We start from the raw sequence: 24,871 nt of genomic DNA, 5'->3' as shown, positions 1-24,871 counted from the left end.
GGAGGGTAAACCGCGTGTCAGCTTTTCTATGGCTAAAATTTCGGCATGGGGATCACAGCTTTTTGTTTGTTTGGCACGCATAGCATCCACCGCACAGCCTCTGACTGTTTGGCTCCCGACTCCATGAAAATATACGCCTAATTTTACGGCGCCAATCGAGAATCGATAGTACAATTGCCACGCTCATAAAAGCGGCAATCTTGAGATCCCCTAACGTTGGAAATTACGGGCTTAGTAACATTAAGAGCTCCACTAAAACATGCCGCAAGCACATCTCCCGTGGTGGGAAGCAGATTTTGTTCGTCGGCTAAGAGATCCTCCATATTCCTTTAATATCTGCTCCATCAACGCGCGTGTTGTTTGCCTCGTGAAAGTGTACCAGGGTGTTATATCTCTATTGTTTTTTTTCAGCTAGCCATGCAGACCAACTTTTTTATAAATGGTAAATTCTCAATTAGGTTCTTGTGTGTGGGTTAGTGCTGCCTTTCTTACGGGCTGAGGGGACCGATAGGGAACAAATTTAACGCGGTTTTAATATCTTGCCGCCGTGGCTCTTATTTGGTGTAGGTAAGTACAACTTTTCTGCAGCAGATGCGGGAGCAGGTTAAATATCGATTGATTGATTGTGGGGTTTAACGCGCCGACGCAACGCAGGCGATGAGGCGCGCCGTAGTGGAGGGTTCCGGATTAATTTTGACCACCTGGGGATCTTTATCGTGCGCCGAAATCTCGTGTACACACGGGCGTTTTTGCTTTTCGTCTCCATCAGAAAAGCGGCCGCCGCGGCCGGGAATCGCAGGGTATATATCCCAGGTTAGTACAGGACAATCCGTACCTCTGCTCGACGCTCAACCCCATACCGCAAATGGAAGTTCAGTTCTTGAGAATCCAATTTCAGTTCTGAGAAAGACGACCCCCCTCTCGTCTCCTGTCGCAGCATGGACATCGGGGACTCCCTGTGGGACGACCGCACCCCCTTGGAGCAGCTACTGTCGATGGCCTTCTGCTTCGGCCTGTTCCTGCTCATCATCAGCAGCACGTACTTGGTCTTCTTCGCGCACACCTACAACCTGCCCAACAGCCACCAGGTGTTCGGCATGGAATTCGACGTCTGCACCAAGGAGGTCTGCATGGAGCACGGTATGACTTTGGAAGTGACGTACAACTCGGAACACTGAAAAAACGTGCTATAGAGCCTTCTCAATAGGCCATAACTAGTTGGCGAATGTGCGTGATGGTTAAACCGCATCGCCTTGTTTATACAATGCAAGCTCGTTAACTCGAAGGTATATTCAAATTATCTTAGCAATTTCAGTGACGGAGTTGGAACCTCCCCCAGTCAAATTCCTGCATAATTCGAAAAGAACAATTTGTTCTCGCCTAGCCATCGTAGAAGCCGATATCTGAAAAACTTGATTAACTTGAAGGCCAATAGGTTTCGCCACGGCATACGTCCCACAGCACCGGCAGCTTGGCGCCAGACAAGCGGTGAAATAAATAAATGCACCTGCCACCTACACACAAGACATCACCACCTACAGAACGGAGAAAAGTGCGGACAAAGGTAAAATTGAGTAAACACAAACTGAACACTCAAGGCGCTTCTTACAGAAGACGGACCGATTCCTTGCTGGCTACGTCAATGTGGGCACGATGCAGTGGTGAGTGCTGTAGTGATCTGTCATGCCAGAAGCGCAGAACCTTGCGCTGGGAGTGACGAGGACGAAGAGGACGACGAGGCACCACTGCAGCCGTCGACTCTGGAGCGACGGCCGGTTTAAATGCCGCTCTTCTCTTTTTCGGTTGTTACGAAGCCGAAGATGATGCCTTCTGCTACCTCGCTTGTTAGAACAGAAAGTGCTCACTGGCGCCTTTAAGGAAAAAAAGGCAGACTGCAATCACGGTCTTTTTCAAGAATCAAATTGTCGATATCACTACTGCTTACAAATCTAAGTGAAGCATTGTTAGTCCTCGAATCCATTAGCTGGAACTTCCATAAATTTGTCCAGAGATGGCTTCACCTTTCGGTTAGAGTGATCGAGCCTGTATTCATATGTTTTTGCACAATTAGCAATAAGGGCATGACAGTACAAGTGGTGCTTTGCACCCATCGGACGACCAGTCTCCACCAATGTGCAGACTGAATTCACCCTCGGCTGTAAAGAGTGTTTTAGCTGCGGTTAACTAACGTGCTTAGTGCTTTGTTTGGGATAATAAACGTCTTATAGACGAGACGATGGCCACCGACAACAAAACGGTCCTCAGCTTACAAAGCTCCAAATACTGCGCAGATATCGCACATCGCTGGCGGCATGGTGACGCTCTAACGAGCGAAGCGATCCACCCCTGCTCACCTTAAATAGAAATAAAATCCTGCGTGCGCCGCTTGCCCGAAACATACAAGCTCGGAGTAATGTTAAGCGCTCCACCCATATTAGTGATTGCACACACGCGACGAAGCAGACTGGCAAGCCAAACGGTTTTGAACGTCTCACAATGAAGGTTAAGAACAGCTAGAAATTATGCTCCACCAAGCAGAGGGAACCACCGTCCCCGAAAGCGTTAGCTATTCCCAAGTTAGCGTGGCTTGGCTGCTCAATAAACTTTTAAATTATGTTTAGTGGGAACTTAAAATGGAATGAAGATGCGCCAACCAGCCTACAAAGAAGCGCTATTTGTTAGACGCGGTTATGGATTGTGAATACAGCAAGATTTTTCTGACTTTTGTTTCGGTCATTGTGTGAGAGTGAACGTTTTACTCGGCGCCTTTGCAGCGCGCCTGCTCGAGTCGACGCTGAATCGTTCAGCAGAGCCGTGCGGTCACTTTTATGAGTACGCCTGCCACCAGTGGCCTCGGACGGTGGCCTCCGCCCTTCCCGACAACACCAGCAACGTCTGGACGCTGCTTCGCCATAACACCCTCGTCGAGCTTGAAAGTAAGCATCCACGTATCTACTCCCACTCACTTAACGTATGCTTAGATTACTGCCACTTTTAAATGAGGCGCAATTTTTTACAAACTTAGTTCGGTGGAGACCTCGTCCTGTGTAAACGTACCGCCACCAAAAGCTTGTCCTGTTGCTTAAAAGGGCGATGCAGACAAAACACAAGTTTGGTTCATTCGAAAGATTGCCTCGTTAGAATCATACTGTCACCACTTTTAACGTAAACTTGGCTCAAAATAAGCTACACAATTAGGAAAAGAGGGAATGAAAGGAGGGAATGAAAGGAGGAAAAGAGGGAATGAAAGAGGAAAGCAACAGAACGAATGTGACAGCTCGGCGATTAGCGGAGCTCGGCAAAAGTAAACGCAAATTAGGAGGGCTATAAGCTTGCCGAACGAGCTATTTTAGCTTACACTTAGCGCACATTTTTTTATAACAGTAAAAATGCAGGGGTGAGCAGTGGAAGTTACGAAAGTGTACGTAAACATAGAAGTACCGATGCGTACAGCTGTTTGTACTGCGCGCACTATGCTGTTTTAGCTGCACAACACTGCGGCACTTTGGGGTTGTCTTAGACGACAATGGCCGATTGGCGTAAGCGATGGTGTCTTGCGGGTCCATATTTGTTGAGCGAACACCATGTTACACGAAACGAGTATTTTCTACTTTAACAAAACAAGCCAGGTATAAATACGGTCAAAAACAAAGGCAGAAAATGCCCCGTCGCGGTGTGGTGGGGCATCTCGGTTGACTAACGGTAAAAAAAGGCTGCCCAGCCCATATGATGTCATTGCAGACGTCACGAAAACACTCGATTTGGCGGGAGAATCAAAATTTTAATTTAAGTCTATTAGTTTGTCAGGGAATAACGCATCTTTTGCTTCCGTACAAGCGCTGGGGGCACCACAAAACATGAAATTGTTGGATTAAGACATACTTGCATTTTGTCTGCATAGCCCCTTTAAGGATACCACACAGACAAACACATGTTGGTTCACTCACAAGATTGCAACGTTAGAATCATGCAGAAACAACTTTTAACTTGAACTTCGTTCAAATAAGCTATATAGTTAGGAAAACTAAATTTACGCATCTCCACGAAGTGAATCATGGCGAGTGAGCGAAGCACTGGGTGTCGTTCTTACAGTAAATCACCCTTCGCATTGCCCACTCGCGCATGTAAATGAGTGACAACGCGTGTGTACAGTATATACAACTGTAATGCAATCCAATCCGATACAATTCAATTCAATCCAATACATTTAATCCAGTCCAATCCAAATTCAATCCAGTCTAATCCATTTTAATCTTATCGAGTCCAATCTAATCTAATGCTCCTTGCGCAAGCGTAACACCGTGTCACGGAAGCCAAGCCCCGGACAACAAGAGGCCTTAAGGTGCTTCGCCGGTAAAAAGGAACGGCCAAAGGGAATGGCCAATGGACACACTAGCTCATTTCCTGCAACAGAACCCCTGCCGTCATATGACCAGCCCTGCGATTAGCTGAGGCCGGCAAAAGCAAAGGCGAATTACGCAGGGCTTCTAGGCTTGCCGAATGAGCTAGTTGCGGTTAAACTTCCAGCACATTCGTTTTATAGCAGTAATAATGGTGAAGTAAGCAGTGCAGGATACGAAAGTACACGTGAGCGTGAAAGTACCGATGCGTACTGCTGTTGGTACTGCGCGCACTATGCTTTAATTGCACAGCAGTGCGACGCTTTGGGCTTGCCCGAAACTGGCTGACTGGCGTAGCGACCGTGTTTTACATGACCCTATTTGTCGAGCCATCACCATGCTTCACGAAACGAATTTTTGCTACCTTAACAAAAACAAGCCAGTGCAAATACAGTAACAAACAAAGCAACGGCGGAAAACTGCCACGTGCAGTATGGTGGCGGCATCTAGGAGGACTAACGGTAAACAAGGCTCTCCATACAGCTGCCTGGCCTAATCGCGCACTAGGTTCCGCTTGAAGACCTGTTCTTGTGACGTCATTGGAGACGCGACGAAGGCAGACGATTTGGTGGGATAATTAAAACTTTAAGTTGAATTGAATAATTTCCCAGTGAATAAAGCATCACTTCCTTCCATACAAGCGCTGGGGGCATTATAACACACGACATCCTTCGAATATAACAAACTTGTATTTTGTCTAAGCAGCCCTTTCATAGGAAACAAGAACATTTTTCTTTCCTCACAACGAGGTTGGTTGTGAAATTGGAGTCACATGACTCGACGGAGCGCTCTGCGGACGTCAGCGTCTCATTGGGAAGTCTGCGTCGTCTCGTTGTTTGCGTCTGTTTTCGCCCTACCACTTAATGGATATTCAAGAACGGGTGAACCCCATTTGCGATTTCACCTTTCAACCGAGCCAGCAGCACCGGAACCGTTTTTTTGTGTTGATGTCCGAATGAGTTCCAGCAATGTGAATCGCCCTCGAAGTGCGCGTCTCCTGGCTTCAGACACGTTGCGCGGCACATCCGGGGATGCAAAAAAAACGCCATCAACGTTTTGTCTCTCTCTCTCTCTCTCTCTCTCTCTCTCTCTCTCTCTCTCTCTCTCTCTCTATCTCTCTCTCTATCTATCTATCTTCTCACGTCATGATTTAAACAAGCCCAAAAATAAGCAACAGAATTTCAGGACTTCATTTATTTTTTAAAGGGACTCTTAATTACATTCCGTAAACGCTTTTCCTTTTTCCTGGGGGGGCGCCACTTGCGCTCGAAGAAGGTAGACATGTGTTCCATAGGCTCCGTCTTCGACCTCTGGTAGTGCCGGACTTGTTGTAGTTATTGCCTTGAGTGTGCACTCCACAGCTTCGCGAAGTGGCCAGCTTCCCGTTCGTGCTCGTCTCCAGCAGATCTGACCGCGCGGCGACGCATTACTGGCGACTTGAACTGTGCCCGCCAGCTAAGCCTCTTGCCCGGCAGTGAGGCGGCCGGCTGCGGTGGCACTCCTTCGCACGTGCTCGGACACCTCGTGCTCCCTCCTCCTGCCTGCATGCTCGCGCACAATGTCGGCGGCAACATCGCCTTCTTCAACGCTCCCACAACTTCCAAGGTCGGCGCTTCATGCTCCCAGTGGTTCCCTGCTGGCCCCCGCTCAACTGGTCCTGGCTTCTCCGCCGATGACGCTCTCACAAGGTACAGCCTCCACCCCTGCAACTCAGTCCCCTGATGACCCGGATGGTCAAGTTATGGATCAAGACGGCAGCAACCGGGACAACGACGGCCCCTGGAAGATCTGGACTCGAGTCAAGCCCAATCGGAAGACTGCAATCACTCGCCTAGATCGGGTAAGTAGGCCCCGAGCACTCTTCTTGATGAGACCACTCACAAAAATCAGTGTGCGCGCTATACCCAAAAACGCCCTCGCACATCTGTTAGGCGCTCTTGCGCCTACTCCCGAAATGGCCGAACTCGCAACGCACCGCTACGACGTCGCCGGAAACTGCATACAGGTTACCTTATATGACCAGGAGCACGCTAACCGCCTCCTTGCAACTACAAGTCTCTGCTTTCAGCACGACAACCGTGTGGTCACTCTTCCTATCGAGGTTAAACACTCCCCCAGCCGTGCGAATACTTCACGTGGAGTCATCACAGTGGAACCTGGAGATTCAAACGAAACAATTTTGAATTGGATTCGCTGTGAGCAAGCTGAGGTCTTGGCGGCGCAACGGATAGGCAAAACGAATCGAGCTGTTCTAACCTTTGCCTCTCCAACGATTCCGAACGTCGTCAAATACTATATGGCTATAGTTAAAGTATCTCCTTATGAGCCCAAGCGAATGGTTTGCTTCGCATGCCACAACATCGGGCACATGGCGAAGTACTGCCCGCATCAACCTGTGTGTCGTAAATGTGGGCGCGTACATGCCGAAGCTGAACCTTGCGAGCGCACACTTTATTGCGTGGCATGTAAAAAGGATGGGCATCTGGCAGTGGACCCCACGTGTCCGGCCCGCTCTGCCTTCTCCCCTCGCATCAATTCAAAAGTGCAAGACGGCGTGTCCTGGGCTGATCGTGTTCGTACTCATGGCAACCCAAGTACCAATGCCGTCGGCGCAGTGTCGTCACCTGCTGCAGCTACAGTTGACCCTCCACCTCCACGTCCTGAGACAAGCGGCCCCATTCTGCAGACAGTATTGTCCGAACTTGCCAGCCTCCGAACTGAACTTCACCAGCTTCGTGAGGAAAACGCGCAGCTCAAGGCTGAACTTGCAGCATCCAAGCTGGGGTCTCATACCACGCCCACCCATGCAGCTTCCTCGACCTCAATCACGCCCCCAAAAAAGGCTGATTCCCCCTCTACTTCCATTATTGCACCTGCAAAGTCGGCCCTCCGCAATCCCCTTCCCTCCACGCCCAAGCAACGAAAAAGTCGCAGTACTAGTGTCAAGCGTACCCCCACCTCGCAAAAAGCGACCAACACGAACGATATTATGGAGATTCTAAAATTTATTCGCGCTGACATCCAGCAAGAACGGCGCGCTCGAATGGCTGACATGGACAAGCTTCGCACTTTCACAGAAAAATATGCTGAACAAACTACGGCCATGATGAATTACCTCCAAACCCTACCCGGTCCACCAAATGAAGGCGATGAACCGCCTAGAAAGATAACCCTCTGTGCTACCCTTGGACAATGAAGCGGTCCCTTTGCGTTTTACAGTGGAACTGCCGTAGTTTCAATCAATCGGCTTCTATTCTGTCCAGTCGAGTATCACAAATTCTTCCAGTTCTTATTCTCCTTCAAGAAACAAGATCCATGCCCAAACTTAGAGGATACACCAGTTATTCAGAACCATCAATAACTCACCGTGGCAAGACCACACCACTCTCCCAGCCTCTAGTGGTAGAACAAGCAGCTGTTTTGGTACGATCGGACCTAGGTTGCTGTAAGCTGTCCGTCCCAGGTCAATGCTCGAAGGATCACGAGGTGGTTATCGTGCAGGTTCGCCTACCTGACGGGAAACCAATAATTGCAGCATCCGTGTACTACCGTCCAGTCACCGGCTCGCAAAAATCCATCAACTATAATTGGCTACACCACCTCGTTTCGCAGTACCCCCGCACTCCCATTATCATCGGCGGCGACTTTAATGCGAAAAGTACCACATGGGGATATGCCTCTACCGACAGCCGAGGCTCCTGCCTTGAGGCGGCCATTGACGACTGTGGCCTCTCGCTGCTCAATGACCCTACATTACCCACGAGGGTGGGTTTTCATCCCAAGCAAAATAACAGTTCACCTGACCTCACCATTTCTACTACTGGGGTGATTCGTGAGTGGAGCACCTATACCACCACTTGGGGAGGCGATCATTACCCGATCCTCCTTACTCTTCGAGGAAAGCGCTTCCGCGCTCGTCAATGCCTTTCGCACATCAACTGGACAGCCTTTCGAAGCAACGTTGATATCCCTGGAAATGCTACCCTGTCGCAATTCACTGCGGCTATACAGTGTGCGAAATTGCAGGCTACAGAGAAAATCATCTGTGACTCTTCGACATCTGCCCTGGACGCACATCTCACTAACCTCTGGAAGCGCGTGCAATCCCTCACCACTCGTTACCTCACCAATGGAAAACGTCAGCAAGACCTGATCCGGATTCGTCGCCAATATCAAATCATCAGGGAATACCAACGATCCCTTTCCAACGAGCATTGGCATAGCCTTTGTGAGAAGCTTGGTAAAGAACGCGGGCTTTCTAAACTATGGAGCACATTTCGGAGCTTGTCGGGAAAGTGCAAGCAAAAACCCACGTTGTTTGCTTCGCTCACTCTCCGAGACACGCCAGAGGACGTTGAGCGTCGCCTTATTACGGCGTTTTTCCCTCATGCCTCTCTCAGTCCCCACCCCCCGCTGCCGACCATAATGGTTCCAGACGTGGATAGAGATCTGGACGCCCCATTCACCATGGGGGAGTTTAAAGCGGCTCTTCACCAGGGCAAACCACATTCTGCACCTGGTCATGATGGTGTGACATGGCAGCACCTGCGTAACTTGGATGAGTCGGCGCACTTAAAACTGCTTGATATAATTAATACTTACTGGGCCTCGGGTGACGTTCCCAATGACCTCAAACTGACGCTAGTTCATCCGATACCCAAGCCAAACAAAGACTCCTCTGTCCTGACTAACCTTCGGCCAATTTCACTCACGCCCACGATTTGCAAACTCATTGAGCGCCTAATCAATAACCGCCTTCAGTATTATTTGGAATACGTGCGTCCGTGGTTTCACCCGTCTCAAACTGGATTCCGTCCTCACCTAAGTACGCACGACTGCCTTTGGCTGCTCCGACGTGTTCTCAATCGCACATCCCGGGCTGGCAATCCGGATTACGTCCTCACTTTTGACGTGCGAAAAGCATTTGACAACGTTAGCCAATCGGCGATCCTCGAAGAGCTCGCTATGGCCTTCCCCAGCCAAAGGGCCCAAAACTGGATACGAAATTTTCTTGAAAATCGTCCAATTCGGCTCAACAGCACGCATCCAGGATGGAACCCAAGAACATTTTATCTAGACAGGGGTGTTCCCCAGGGTTCTGTCCTTGGACCCGTTCTTTTTAATTTGGCTATGGCACGCGTCGCCCGCAACCTGGAACGGGACACTGCGGCTCGTTTTGCTATCTACGCTGACGATCTAACAGTGTGGGTTGAAGCCGCCGATTACAAATGCACTGAAGACATGGCTACAGAATTGCAGGCGGCGGTAAACAGCCTCTCAACCACTCTCCCAACCCTCGGCCTTGAGCTGGCACCAGAGAAGACAGAATTTCTCCTAGTCCACGGTCAGCACCGACCGCCCGCCAACATGCATCATACTATCTAAATCGGCGACACACCCATTGCCTCACACTGTGGCCATATCCGTCTACTAGGTGTTCCCCTCGCTAGCCACAACAGTGCTCGGCAATGGATAACGCAGCTGCGCAAAAATTGGAAACCGATGCTGCGCCTAATCTCTCGCCTTTCCAACAAATTTGGTGGCGCCAACCAATCGGCGTGTCTCACACTCTCAAGGGCAGTAGCCGTCGGTCGTCTGACTTATGGCGCCCCGGCTTATGACCTCTCTTCAGCGCACAAGAAGCACTTAGCGGTGCTTTACCGGGCCATGCTTCGTACTATCACCGGACTTCCGAGGCATACTCGCATTGACGCTCTTGAACGAGCTGCCCCTGTCCCTCCAATGGAAGAGCTCCTTGCGGAAGCCCTGCAACAACATCGGTTTCGGCGGACACTAACACAACAGGGGACTGCACTCTGTGCGTGGGACGAACGTGTACCTCCAGTACTTCCATCGGCCTCGCCACCCCCTCCCCCTTGGGTAAGCCCGCCTGTTACAGTTGCCCACCAACGAACCGGAATTCCGCGCTCCCGTCGTACCGCTCGTGAAAGGGCCCTTCAGCGCGTCCTCGCAGCGAAATTGCCGGACGAGGTCGATATTTTCACGGATGCTAGCCTCTCCCCTTCCCATATGGGTCTGGCCTGGCGCTGCCCAGCTCGACCGGACCTGGACGGCTCCCTCACACGTCACGCTTGTAACTCGTCCCCCCTGGAAGCGGAACTCCAGAGCATCTTTAGCGCACTGGATCATTTGGCCTTCACCATTGCAAACCCGCCACCTCCACGCATCCGCATTCTCACAGACTCTCACCAAGCCCTCCAAGAGCTGCGCAAACCCTTCACCGATCATCCAACAGTGCACCGAATCCAACATATGACCGCCATTCTGTCGCGTAATGGGATCACTACCCGTTTGGCATGGGTTCCGGGTCACACAGATCCGGATGGGGGCAACCAGGCTGCACATGATGCAGCACGGGAGCGCCTTGATAGTACACCTCCCCTGGTTGACAACGCGTCGCCCTCCTTTCTCTGCCCTCGCCTTCAACTTGATCACGCACGCCAGGCACGGAAGTGCCGTCTTTCTTCCGTTACCCCTCCTGGCTACCTGGCTCTGGCTCCCCCGATGCCTCGCTCTGCGGAAGTATTCGTCAACAAAGCTAGAGCCAACGCAGCTCTCACACCCCACATCACAAGAAAATGGATTTACCCAACGGGGTCTCCACCTCCTTACTGTCCCCACTGCCGAATGGCCGTATTCGCCACCCTTGACCACCTAATCTGGCGCTGCTCCGCGTTTTTGCTGTACCGGCCTATCCTCACCAATTCTATGCCTCCCGATGCCTCAGAAGATGATCCTCCATTTGAAGATCCGAATTTTATCAGAGCCATTGGGCTGTTCGGCGTAGAGAGTGGTCTCTCAAGATTAGTGTAGAATCGAGCCTACTCCGGTCGTGAAAATCTCCTAATGGTAGATCTACACCTTAGCCTGACCTCCGCGGTCTGAAGGGAACCCCTGTGCCGTCTTCATGGACGCATCATCTTTTTAGCTGGGCTACTCCTCCCTTCCCCTCCTTCCCCTACCCCTATTTTGGCCGCATGGCCTTCCCTCGCCTAATAAAGGACTACAACAACAACCTTTTTCCTTTGCGTCTGGAAGGACTGCGAAAGGTGTAGCTTTCGCCAGCACGGTCGCGCTGCTGCGTGATTTGATCGTCGCATGAGATACGCCTCCCGGTTCTGCTTTCCTTTGTGCCTTCCTTTTTAAAGTCACAGAAGTCACAAACTGGTTATCGGATTCGTCCATTGCCGCAACTGATTGAAAGCTGGCCAGTAGACGGTACGCCGCTGTAGTGACGTACTTTCAAGGGTCGAAGAATGCCAAGATCGGGAAAAAGAGAAGAATATTTGCGCAAATTTCAATGTTTTCTAATGGGCATAGAGTACTAATTATTGGCCAAGGTACTTCGTCACCCCTATTCTGACTACTGGATACGTTGTTTGACTACGTTCTGCAAGCATCTAAGATTTCGAAAAAAGTTGACAAAACCGTTGCAGGGCCCATATAAGAGAGTTGCACTGGATGCGCCTTTGGGTGGCACGTGCCTTCCACATGCTCGCTGTGGTTGCCAGGGCCTAGGAATCAACACTGCATCGCCTAATAACGGCGCATTGACTATTCCGGCGATGTGGGAAATGATATGGGGTTTTCAAAGAATTCTTGGGTGCGTGGCTGCTCCACTCGCAACCACGGCCGGCACCGGATTCCGGATTTCGCACGTGTCCGCAGAGTAGCACTATAAGGCGCCATTGTAAGAACAGTGCGTTTCCTGAAGTGTTTCAGCCACGTTGTACTGGTCACAGCTGCTTCTACCCACAAGACCGCACGCATACAAGACTGTAAACCTTGCCTTATTGCCATCTGCGGTCAAGCAGCTTCGGAGTTCGCAGTATACATACTACTTGGCAGTGCTAGCGACGTCTCTCAACATGGGTGGTCTTGATAGAACGTCTCGCGTAACATCTTTACTGCGTGCGCTGTACATGAAGTAATGTCGCAAAAGGTTTCCCTCTCAATGCGCGCACAAAGTGCGACAGAAAACGGAACGGCCAAACTCCGTCAGAAGGTGGAAGACGTCGTCTACGTAGCCAGCAGCATTCTCTGCGCTGTAGTTGGTTTCACACCCCGTCCGACCTTATCGTTTGGGGACGTCAACACAAACCGCGGCTGATTTCCTCTCTCCCCCCCCTGTGGGTTTGCTTGCGCGTTTGCTTTCCGGCTGTACCTATTGTGTATAATAGTCATTCCGAAAGCTCGTTCGCAATGAAGAGGATAGTGTTTCTTGGGCTAATTAAACTGTAAAATTTCGGTCTGTCCATCTGTTTGTGGGGGGGGGGGGGGGGGGGGGTAAAGAGAATTTATTATAGTCCGCATACTGTCTGTCTCGATTCAGCCAGCCAGCCAAAGCAAAATAGGCGCTGCTAAATTGTCTTATATACTCACAGCCAAATCTAAAGGCCTAAGTCCGGTGTGAATGTTCATATCTGTCAACGTTGTTGAACAAGAACAAGACATTACGCAAAGATAAGGCATAAAATAAATACATGTGTGATATTGGCACTGTTTAATTATTTAAAAATTTACGAATGCCTGCTTTTTGGTACAGCAAATAAAATACTACATCAACTGCAAAACACCTCGCCTGCTGTGGCGCGTGTTATCTGCAGGAATTCAAAAAAATCAAATGGCAAAAGCAACAAAAGGTTCCAATAGATAGGTTACGCGTTACGCTTGGAACGCACGTGGTCCTGTAAGCATTATAGTCGGGTGCCTCGATTCACGCGCGTCTCCGCCGTACGGCAGCGCTGGCATCGTGGCACCCGACTTGAGCAGTGGAACGCGGTAAATTTAAATTGACTTGAGCAAACCTGTAGCGTGTGATCTTGGGAAGAACGAGACGGGAGAGGAACAGCATGAGAGGTGATCGGGAAAGAGAAGGGATGCATTTTCTCGCCAGAGGCGCCAGTCCACTATTGTCTTGCGTCGACATCTGCAACAAAAGGAGCAGATATCCGCGGCACATTTTTCCTTCCATTTGCTTCCCACATTATCCTCCATTACGCGCGATGTTGCGAGGCAATCTCTTGCAAAGTGCGGCGTCACACTGAACGACGACGGGCTGTGCGACGGCAGCAGCTATGACCGCAGCAGCATCAGCAGTACTCAAGACGATGACACTGCCGAGGACAAGCTGTAGGTGAGGTACCGAATATAATTCGGTAGTGAAACGCGCTCGTGTGCTGTGTCTTTATTTATTTATTTTTTTTGCGTGCGATGTATGTGGGGTTGACCTACATTTGAGTCGACCTACAATCGTGTAAATACGGTCATGAATGGAGTGTCAGCAAGCCGTATATATTTTACAGGGGAAAAGAAAAGGCACAAAATCTGGAGGGTCCAGTCGCAACTTGGCCAGTAATTGGAGATGCGCTCGAGGATGGCTCTTTAAAGCCGCCCTGACGTAGTCATTTTCCCAATGTTTTGTTGTCAGAACGGCGATTTTAAGGCAAATTTTTTTTGTGTTCTCACTCGCGGCGTCTGTAACGTGAATACGCCCTTCAGGAAAGCCAACTTTCTCTGACGATAAGGATGATGATCGGGGGCGAAGTGTAACAAAATTAAAACTCTTCCGTGTGAAGCCTTGCAACTGCTCCCTCACGCACTCTCCGCCGAAGTTTAATGTGCAACACAGAGAGGAGGGGACGCAAGCGTGCAAGAGCGCGACGGAAATCGACCTTACGTCATGTTGTGAGGTGAACAAATGCAGTCGTTACCCCTACGACGACGCAGGATGATAATGGCGTTGCTGTACTTGTCGTAAGGCTGTTAGCCGTGAGACGTTAGGGCTAGCTTTTAATTTTGAGGTTTAGGATTTTAAGCCTAACGTCCCATCTTGCGCGAAGCAGCAGGTACCGATTCATGCGGTACACCCCAAACCCAAACGTTAGGCCTACGCAGTGCACGCCCGAGAGTTGTTCGGGGTATTTTAGAAAAGTGCTGCGTACCTCTTAAGAGAGCAAATGCCCGCAGTGTGGGATTGGCCAATCGGAGCCCATTACGAGGAAGCTCCGCGTTCAACCATCGTCGTCCTTTGACCGAGGGGTACGTGATCTTTATATAACACACCCGCTCTTGCCTACGTACGTTGTGGGATGATCCATCACATTCTGGCGGTGATTCGCGAGTTCCGGAATCGGCAAGTGCAGGTTTAATCGTACGCTCGCAGGTTTACTTGTTGATTCGTATTATTTATTTGTCAGGTCGTCCGTACTCCTATTTTATGTACAATCATGTAGAAACCAAATGCAAACACACGAATACGAATTGGAACACACAAATACCGCGATTTATTTCTCTGCAGGGCAAATTGTCGCGTGGCTTATTTACAGTTAAGAGGGTTGGGAAATGCGGCGCGTCCTATTTGGCCTTTACAAACACAAATACTCCATTTTGCGTGTTCTCGTCCATATTTTAGTTTTCGCGTTAGATTTGTCCTTGCCCGTACTTGATGACTCCATCGTTTAAAACATCGCTTGCTGTTTTCTGTTCCGTGTTTTTTTTTTTTTTTTTTTTAATTTCAGACGCCGTGCTGAGACTAGTCAAACAGCGCAGCGGAGGCGCCAAGCTCAAACCTGCGTTGGAGAGCGTCGTTCTGTTCTACCAGTCCTGCTCAAACTGGAGTGAGTGCCCTTTTCTTTTCCAAACGCAACTACTCCCCTAGAACAGAGAGGCTCTTTAAATTAATGAGTTCTACATTTTGACTACTGCATTCGCGTACTGAAACCTCCCCTGTTGTGCGGCTCTGGAGCTGTTCCGCACACATAACGCACACGCAAATAAAGGGAATGGGAGACGACCGTTTCTGGCAGGCTATCTTTGACCGCGAAACTGTTAGCCTTTAACTAAGGTCGCAAAATTTTGTGTTGGAAACAAAAAATCAAAATCGTTCCACTCAATGTGAAAGCTGTCGGATGTGCAGAAAAGTGATTCCCCATAATGAGCTGCAGCGCTGTTATCCGCTCACTGCTGCCACCCAATGCATTTCAAATTTCCCGCCTTCGCAGTGCTCTCGTGCCCTCTGCCTGAAACTGCGTCAGTAAGAGTTCGGTTCTTTTTGCGCTTGCTTTAATTTCGTATGCTTGAGCTGTCATGCGTCATTTCGAACGCAACATTTTTTTCTTGCGCGGCTGGAGCCTTTCTGCGTCATCTCAAACGCGCCATTTCTTTCTTGCACGGCCACTTTTTTCGCTTACTGTCGTAAAAACCAACGCAACGAGCGTTCCTCGAACTCGGGGGCTGCCGGTTATATACACAGATTTTGCCTCAAATGTACCTGCAGTTCTCTTTGCGCTAAACAACGGGGAGATGCACGACAAGATCGAGCGGTTCACGAGGTTTGAACGGTTATGACTGTTAAAACCGCGGGGTTTTTGTAGCCAGAGCGGTACTCCCTGACGCTGGTACATTAGGCTGCACTTAGGTAAGTTATGTCACTGCAACGCCTGATTCCGACAGTCGCATCGACCGTTACCGAGCTAAGACGACAAGGCGAGCCTATAAAGTGCTCTGCACTTAAAGCCCCGGTACTATACCCAGCAGTTCTCCCTCAAGACGCAGAACGCATGCGTCCGTCTAATGAGGCCTGCAGCCTAGAGCTCAGTATTCGTGTGAAGAAAAAGCCACAAGACAAACATCGAAACCACATGACGTATGATAATGCGGGGGTGAACAATGGGAAACTACCCTCCCTTCCCCCCCCCCCCCCCAAGTGTTCTAGTAAAAATTCGGTTTGCAGATGCTCTCAAAATGGGAGTGGGGTGTTGACGCTACTCGAGGACTAGCGCATGCATTAGGCTAGGCAGCACCCAGCAGTTGTCGACCAAGACGCCGAGCGCATGTGTCAGGATCCACCATGTTCCGCCGGAGAAGTCAAGTGCAAGCGACAAGCCCGCCGAGACAGCGAGGAACATTTCATACCCTCCCCCATTAGCATGTGTAGTGGTTTGGAACAGGTGCGCTGGACATCCACTTTCGAAGGGCGAGGTGGCGTTCATTCTTTATTCGGAACCATTTCTATCCGGGCAAGTACACTCAGAGGAATTGGTTTAAGACACTTTGAGCGAGTGTAAAAGCCCGGTACTACGTGTCTCGTATTCCCAAGCGACGTGCGCCACGAGAATATGTAATATTTACATGACCACCTCAACCACAATACTCGGGTGAATAATAAACGTTGAAGTTTTTTTATATTCTCCACGGGCCGCACTGTGATAGCACCCTTGTGCACTAGTTTTTCCATTCACGAACCATTACATTTGGCAGTTTCCATTTTGTACAGAATCAGCAGCCCTCACAGATGTTTTCAAAACATTTAAGTATTTCATCGTGATAATTTTAAGTCGACGTTGTTGCAGGTAATTGTTTCCCTCTCTCCAAAATCTTCTTGAACAGTCTGACGGGGGTGATAATAAACATAAACCAATGATCCCCCTTAAATACCGATGGTGCGAGAAAACCTGACCGTTGAATTCAACACTTCACAGTACAACCGTGAACATTTTGCTTATTATACGAATCCACCACCCATGCAGCATCAGTGCGTCACCCTTTATTAAGTGGCGCAACAAACTATTTTGGTTTGCGGGAAGTGCAAATTTTGCGGGAGTTCAAAATATGTCACCTTGACTTTTAGTTTCACTCTAATATATTTGGCCAGTACCCATTATTCATTGTTTGTATACAAAACCAGTGAGGATATCCAAAGGTTGCCGTGACGTCATGAACACACTGGAATGTTCTTTTTATTTCAAAACGCCTCGCATGTTTCACCCACATATTTTTGTTCGGCGTGGCGCATTAGCCTGCGCCTTTGAAGGAGTTAAGGCCTCAGTGCAGCCAGCAAATGTTTATCAGCTTTAAAAAGAACCCAGTTTGCAGCCTCACTAGCATCAGCCAAGCCGGCGAAAAACAAGCAACTTAGCTGGTTGTTTTTCACCTGTCGCAGAAAAGGGAAGTGAACACTCGGCCGTACTGAAGAAGTCGTTGAAGGGGAGCTTTAAACGACCAAAATGAATTGAGAAAGATAACGTACAAAGCGTAAAACGTGCTTTGTTCTCAGGTTCTCGCAACAAAGCCACCTCGTTCCTAACTTTAAATCAAAGCTTCACTTATCCTGTCGAGGCATTCCACCGTCGGCGGGAATTTGACCTTAATTTGACCCCAGCTGCGCCGTGTCCTTAAAGGAGCCATGAAGAGAAAACACAAGTTTGGTTCATTCAAAAGATTGTCTCGTTAGAATCATACTGACACCACTTTTAACGTAAACTTCACTCAAATAAGCTACATAATTAGGAAAAACGGGAATGGTAATGCGACCCACCAGCTCATTTCTCGCACCAGAACCTATGATGTCACATGAGCTAAGCTCTGCGATTGGCGGAGGCTGGCAGAAGCAGACGCAAATTAGGTAGATCTTACAAACTAGACGAACGAGCGATTTGCGCTTAAATTTAGGGCACATTCTTTACAAAGCAATAAGAATGATGGGACAAACAGTGGAAGTTACGAAAGCACATGTAAACATGGAAGTACTGATGCGTTCTGCTGTTCGTACTGCGCGCAGCATGCTTGGTTTAGCTGCACAGCACTACGGGGCTTGGGTTTGTCTCAGACGACACTGGCCGATTGACGCAAGCAACGGTGTCTTACGTGACCCCATTTGTCGAGCGAGCACTGTTTCAGGGAACGAATATTTTCTCCCAGAACAAAAACAAGCCAGGTTTAAATGCAGGCAAAAACAAACCAAACGCTTGCCACGGTATGGTGGCGCCATCTAGGTGACGGAACGTAAAGAAACGCGGGAACAAACCAACACCGCTGTACAGGGTGGAGAGAACCTTTGAACGGTCCCGTGCCGCCGCAATTGGGCCAACGAGCTCAACGCGTTATTCTTTTCGTTTCCCACGAGACCTAGCAACGCGAAACAGACAATATGATTCAAACTTCTTCAGTAAACCGCGTTGCGGCGATAATTTTAGCGCGGTTTTGACACAATGACTTGCTTCGGCGGCGAGCGAGCAACCGAAAATGGCGGCGCCAGCGTATACGTGTACGGCGGATGCGTGAATGAAGGTACTCTAGGCTGCAGAGCGGTCGGTTCCTGTGATGTCATTTGGAACCACGAAAACGCACGATTGAGCGGGAAAATCAAAATTTTAACCTAAATTCTTTAATTTCTCAGTGAATAAAGCACCGTTTGTATCCGGACAAGCGCTGGGGGCACTATAAAACACGAAATCTTTCGAATAAAATCAACTTGCATTTTCTCTTCATGGCTTCTTTAACAACGCCCCGCGTGACTCACAGGGCCGAATTCCACCGAAGGCGGCGTTCACTAACCACCGCCGCCGCCGCCGCCGCCTGCGCCAGTGCACGCGCTCTCCGCAGCGAGGCCCGGCTGTCTTCTGTGTGCTGATTCATAACTGAGCTTCCACATATCAGTTTAAAAAAATACCGCTGATTGCCTCCCCTCCCTTTGCTTGGTTTCGCGTGAGTGAAATCTCTTCTTTCTTCTTTCTTTCTTCTCTTCCTGTCTCTTAAAAACTCTTTTTGACTTCGGTACAGTTTCTTTATTTTTAATTGGCGTCACCCGTGATACGTATGTGGTACGGGTTGGGCTTTAATGTTACTTTATAGCACTTTATTTTGTCTCTCTGTCTTCTCTGAGCGTTTCTCGGGAGCGGGAGGCTTTGAGCCGTGGTCGGCTAGCGCTTGTGCTGTCCACGCCTCGTCCTATGTTTGTTTCTTTACAGCGCTTGTTTTGTGCGACTATGAGCCAACACTCCCAAACCTTTTCCCTTCTGGACGGCAAGCGCGGTCTGATCACCCCGCTGTGATCGCCCGGCGAGCTGCTTCACTGAAGAGGGCCGGGAATGGCAAGCGCGCGAAGGTAGCGTCGGAAACTGAGGAAGAGCGAGCCGTTCGGCTCGGAAAACGCGGGAAGTGTGGCCACAACCATAGACAAAGGCAGGCCTTGGATGGACCGTATAACGATTGCAGCTCAACCAAAGTTTAATTGATTTGATTATAGGGTTTTAACGCGCCGACGCAACGCAGGCGATGAGGCGCGCCGTAGTGGAGGGCTCCGGATTAATTTAGACCACCTGGGGATCTTTAACGTGCGCCGAAATCTCGTACACACGGGCGTTTTTGCTTTTCGCCTCCATCAGAAAAGCGGCCGCCGCGGCCGGGAATCGAACCCGCGACCTCAACCAAAGTTTAACCAAGTGAAACCAACACATTGCCAGGCTAAGCCAAGCTCTCGCTTTGCCTATGCAGGGTTAGCTGAGATTACTTTGAAAAGCGCAACACGGCGGATACAAAGAAAGAAAACCGAAACGGGTGCTGAAACCACATGCAACCGCATGCCAACTAGCTCGGTCTTCTTCATTGCCGTTGCTGAGCTAAGCCACATTCATTTTTAAGGGCATAGCTGTTCCTGCATGACCTTCATACTGAATTGCTCTACGTATACACACGAATGGGACGATAACAGGACTAGTACGAGGCGCCTCGTCCCAGTCCTGTGAGCGTCCAATTCGTGTGTATACTTAGCGCAATTCAGTATGAAGCATCACCAACTGGTCCCATTCTACGTGCTTTTGAAGCATGACCTTGGTCCGTGGCGTTGGCAAAAAAGACCAATAAAAATACCGAGCGCTCGTGAGCGTCGCCTTGTGTTCAGCTCGACCTTCGACAACACACTGCGCAGAGTTTGTTTGTGGCGTAATCTCTCGCGTTCTGTTCTCCTCGACAGTTCATGCGCGATCGCCCCTCATGTGCGAAGTACAGAAAAGCTCGCGCTACATACACCGAGTTCCCGAATCCCGTTGCCGCGGGTTCTACGGCGTGCTAATGCGGTCCACTTTGGGAGAGAGGTGAAAGCGTGGGGTGAAAATGATGCGGACCTGCCAGTCATGTAGACCTTTCAGCGGCAATTTCGGAAATACGTGTGAAGTGCAACAGCCGGGCCTCCGACGAATGGAGAAGGCAAGTCAGCTCTACTATTTATCTAGCCTGGCACCATTGGTTGAAGGAGCACCATTTTTGTTTTCATTATGAAGACCTTACTGAGAAGCCAAGAAATAGCTGGAATATTTTCAGACGTGCGCTCTGGGCAGCCGGTAGTATTTTACCTTGGCCTACTGGAGACATTGCTTCTATTTTAGAGTATTACACGTCTCATTTCTCACCAGTAAGCCTTCAAATTTAAATTAATACTCGGAAGGCCGGACTTTCTGTTATGCCCGAGAAACAATCAAACGAATTTGTACACAAAGGAACCCGGTTTTGGGGCAGTAAATAGCGCTAGGCGCCTTATAAAAAGACGCTTCGGACAGGGCTGATAATACGGGGGGAAAACTTTAGAGACGGCTTTTTGCAGCGGGAATTATTCTGTTGCTATAGTGAAATTTGAAGCTTTAAGACGAACGGTACAGGCTGGTGGAAACCCTAAATAAACCTTTATGGGCAGGGCCTGCATTAATACAACAAATCACCACGCGCTTTCTTATAAGCCAGACGTGCCAAGTCTCACTAAGTGTATGTCAGCGTACTTCCACCCTCTTTACAGAGAATGTGTTATAGCGATGACCAAATAAGGGAATAAAGTAGGTCGTCAACTTTATTTCGTATCTATTGACAAGCCCAAGGACACGGATTCGATTCTTGGCCTCGATGGCCGCTTTTCTGGTGGAGGCGAAGAGCGAAAAGCCCCATGTGTTCGACATTTCAGCTCACGTTCGACATTTCGACATTTCGGCTCACCCCACTATCAATAAATCAATTTTGTGGTAACTGTTTAAAACATTTTTGACCATTGTTTCACTATGGTCAACAAGATAAAACGCCGTTCATAGATGTGCAACAATATCAAACGCCGGGAAATTACGTGTGTTTTAAATTCATCGCAACCGAGCTAAACTCAGAGGTGGAATAAATTATATGCCCTGATCCGATAGGACGCAGATAGGACGCAATTGAGTCTTGCTTGAATGATCGATAGGTAGATTGATTGATTCATGTGCTCATTGGTTGAGTCATTGTGTGAACTTTTGGGAATGAATATTTGATTGATTGATGTGCTCACTTATTGATTGATTGTTTGAGCTTGTTAGATTGATTCATTCATTGGTTGGTTGATTGATTGATGAGCTCACTGGTTGATTCATTGTTTGAACTTGTTAGATTGAGTGATTTTCTGATTGATTAATTGATCGATCGATCGATCGATCGATCGATCGATTGGTTGCTTGCTTGATTGATTGATTAATTGATTGGTGCGCTAATTGGTTGATTCATGTTTTGAGCTTTTTAACTGAAGATATTCAGTTCATTTTCCACTCACTTCGGTCGCTCAGTGGCCGGAGAATTGTCCTGCTGCGGCCGGATAAAGCTTCTCCCTCCTGCCCCCCCCCCCCCCCCCCCGCCCACCTCCCAACAAAAGATGGCTGTGGCCTAACTCAGGTGTGCCTGGGGGTGCGTACCGAGAGGTACGGTTAATGTTATTGTTTAGCTTGGTTCTCTGTACGACTATGACGCTTCTCGAGGCATGCGGTTCTTGCTCCGTCTCCTCGGCTGGCTGCCTCCTCTTGGTTTCGTTCCGACGACGAAGCCTGACCACGAATCCCACCAAGCCGCTCCTCCTAAACATACGATTTTTTTCTGTTCTTTTAATATTTTTATTTGCATTTTTCATTCCTCATTTTTAATGTTTTGTTTTTACTTTTCATTTCCATTTCTTCTTTAATTTTTTTATTTTCAATATTTTGTATTTTTTGCGAGGCGAGTGGCACTGCCAGCTGCGGCGGCTAGGGAATCGCTAAGTTCCCTAGACACCGCAGGTTCCCTAGGAACCGCTGCCAGCAAGGAAAACGAGGTGCGGCCACTGGTGACAGCAGAACGGCTACAATACGGCCATTGTAGCTCTCACTATAAAAATTGATTCGTAATTACATAAAACATCCCCCAATACACTTTTGAGGGTGGGTGTTATTTTGTTCGAATGGAAACGCTGCGCCGGGCGTAGAGAGCGCCGGTGTTCTACAGTACTCGTTGCCTATATTTCTTGTAGCTGACCAAACTAACCTTTTTAGGCTAAAGGCGCTTCCCCGACCGGGATTCCAGTCTACAGCAGCAACTGTGTTCGCGAAAATTTTGTAACACGTCATCCAACTGATCTTGAGCGCGCCGCAGTAGCGGAGGCAAGATTTTGCACTGTAGATGCAATAAACGTTGTGTTATCTCCTAATATCTACGGCTGAGATGAGAGGTCCGGGGCAAAACTGGTTTTCTGCAAAACATTCACACTTCCTACAACGCATGAACGCTATTATGAAGAAAGGTTACACAAAAAAATAACCATGTCCGTTTTTTAGGTGACACTCCGGAATCGCAATATAGTGGCTAAATTTTCAAATTCAAGCACTTGCGGTAACCGTCTACTTGGGCGAAGCTTGGAAGCTGAAAGCGAGTGCATTGCGGTTGTAACGGGTACGTATCTGAAAGACATAACTACAGGTTAGTTAATGGGAACACATAAGGAGGTAATAACGTATTACGTTGCAATTTATGTTCCCTTGTGCTCGCGAAATAACCAATAAGGCTGCACTGTGTGGCGTGCAATTCTTGCCCGTTTGGATATCCAAATCACGTGTTCTATCTATCGGTAATTCTCTAACCCAACCTCAGCGGCACGGAACCTGGCGGACTTGGAGCCTCTTCGCGACGTCCTGAGAAACTTGTCCGTGCACTACTGGCCCCTTTTGGACGTGTACGGCGAAGAGTACAATGCACCAAGGCTCCTCCTTCGACTCCTGCTGCGCTTCCGTCTCGACGTGTTCGTCTCTTTGCGGGTGCAGCGGAGTCTTCGAAAGCGCTCCCGCTTCGTGCTTAACGTGAGTGACGATGGAGGGCCACTCTGTCGACCACTATGAGGCGAGACATTGCCACTGAGGTGGAGTGAGCATTCCTGATACAAAGTTGTGCTTTGTGCCCTAATAGCCCTACGATGCCGGAGGGGATGGGGTTTCGCTACCGTTACCAATGTGTACAATCACCAAAATGTGAAGTTGGGCGAGTTGAGACGTAGTCATGATGAAATGTAGCAGCGCAAAAAACGATGAGGGAAACTGAAGAAATTTACAAGACGTGCGCTGACTCGCACTTAGTATTTCATGCGAAAGGAACACAAATTTATAGCCGACACACGTGCAATCTGATGGGGTGAAACCAAACAAAATTGGAAACATCTGATAAAACCGCGTAAAGGCCTGAGAGTTATGTAGCATCTAAAAAAGCTTTTTCCTCCTCGTACAGAGTCAGACAAGGCTGGCTTACACATCCGGCTCGCCTCGTGTTGACATGATAATCTTCAACAACTTCTCCTGTCAACTGGTCTTTATGTGTGAACAAAATATCGCATTCATCAAAACACGGCTTTCAGCCACATGCTCGGCATTGCGCTGATAAGTGGGAGGAGCTGTCCTGTGTTAGATTATTCAAATGTTCCCGCAGGCTCGTGTTGACACATCTACCCCATTGCCAAATACACACAATTCCGCAATCGAAGGGCATGCGGTGCACAACGCCTGTACGACAGGGCACAAACTTGTCATCGTGGTTGATGCTGCAGCCTCTTTTATTTTTTCGCCTTGTGATCCATCTTCCCCGGTATGGCCGGGAAAACATGGCAAAGTCTGAGGGGGCTGAGAATGCGACATTCACACCGTATCTTTCTGCTAGAGTCTTTATAGATGCATGTTTTAATTGGTGCACTATGGAATGACAGTTATATATTACTTTTTTATCTTGTTTTTGCTCATGGTTCGGTTTGCGTTTGGCAAGTTTCAAATTACTCTTTCGCATGTTTGTGCAATCTCATACTCGTGGTACCCGGCTGTTTCAAGCCTACTAACCAGGGCCTCCAACTGAACCTAAATTTGTGCACACATGACTCTGACAAGGCAGATCGGAGCGTGTTCAATAATATGCCGTTCTTAACATTTTTCAAATCCGCGAATCCCTCATATAGCAGTGGCTTGGATGATAGAGGAATATGCGCAAAACATACATGATTATTTATAAACTTTAAATTGAGGTCAAGGTATTTTAGGCTATGCTCCTTGGGAACTTCGACCGTGAAGTTAGGCAATGAGCCATTCTCCTTGAAAACTTTTAGAATGTCAGCGACTTTCTTGGGGTAATGTGCCACGTCCGTGAAAATAAGGAAATCATCCACATATATAAAAAAATGGGGAACAGCGCGAACTCAGACAAAACACAAGAAGATGAATGTGACAAACCCGAGCGCTGACTTACAACTGACTTTTATTCCTTGGCTTTTCACATATATATGCCAATAGTCAAGAAACACAAGAAAAGCAGAAAATTTCACGATAGCGGGAGATACCAAACCGCTCGTCACACTTCACCAACGCCATGTGCCACAAACA

The 24,871-nt window shown here is 48.8% G+C and overlaps 2 protein-coding genes across 2 annotated transcripts in view; both read left to right on the top strand.

The window, feature by feature from the left end:
• The first annotated feature begins 938 nt into the window (after positions 1-938).
• LOC144146519 (uncharacterized) lies at positions 939-23,353 on the top strand. Its single transcript, XM_077678464.1, has 3 exons — positions 939-1,140; positions 14,942-15,040; positions 23,109-23,353. The coding sequence occupies exons 1-3, from the start codon at positions 939-941 to the stop codon at positions 23,351-23,353; spliced, it is 546 nt and encodes a 181-aa protein (XP_077534590.1).
• The window catches only part of LOC144146518 (neprilysin-like), a 52,888-nt gene continuing 51,366 nt past the window's right edge, over positions 23,350-24,871 (top strand). Inside the window, exon 1 of the mRNA XM_077678463.1 lies at positions 23,350-23,378. Within this exon, the coding sequence (XP_077534589.1) occupies positions 23,350-23,378 (29 nt within the window). The remainder of the gene's footprint in view (positions 23,379-24,871) is intronic.

Source organism: Haemaphysalis longicornis, unplaced genomic scaffold (assembly GCF_048455015.1).
Source record: "Haemaphysalis longicornis isolate Haplotype H1 unplaced genomic scaffold, Haemaphysalis longicornis Haplotype H1 scaffold_7, whole genome shotgun sequence".
Lineage (NCBI taxonomy): Eukaryota > Metazoa > Arthropoda > Arachnida > Ixodida > Ixodidae > Haemaphysalis > Haemaphysalis longicornis.
The sequence above is the reverse complement of the archived record's forward strand: the minus strand, read 5'-3'. Positions and strand labels throughout refer to the sequence as shown.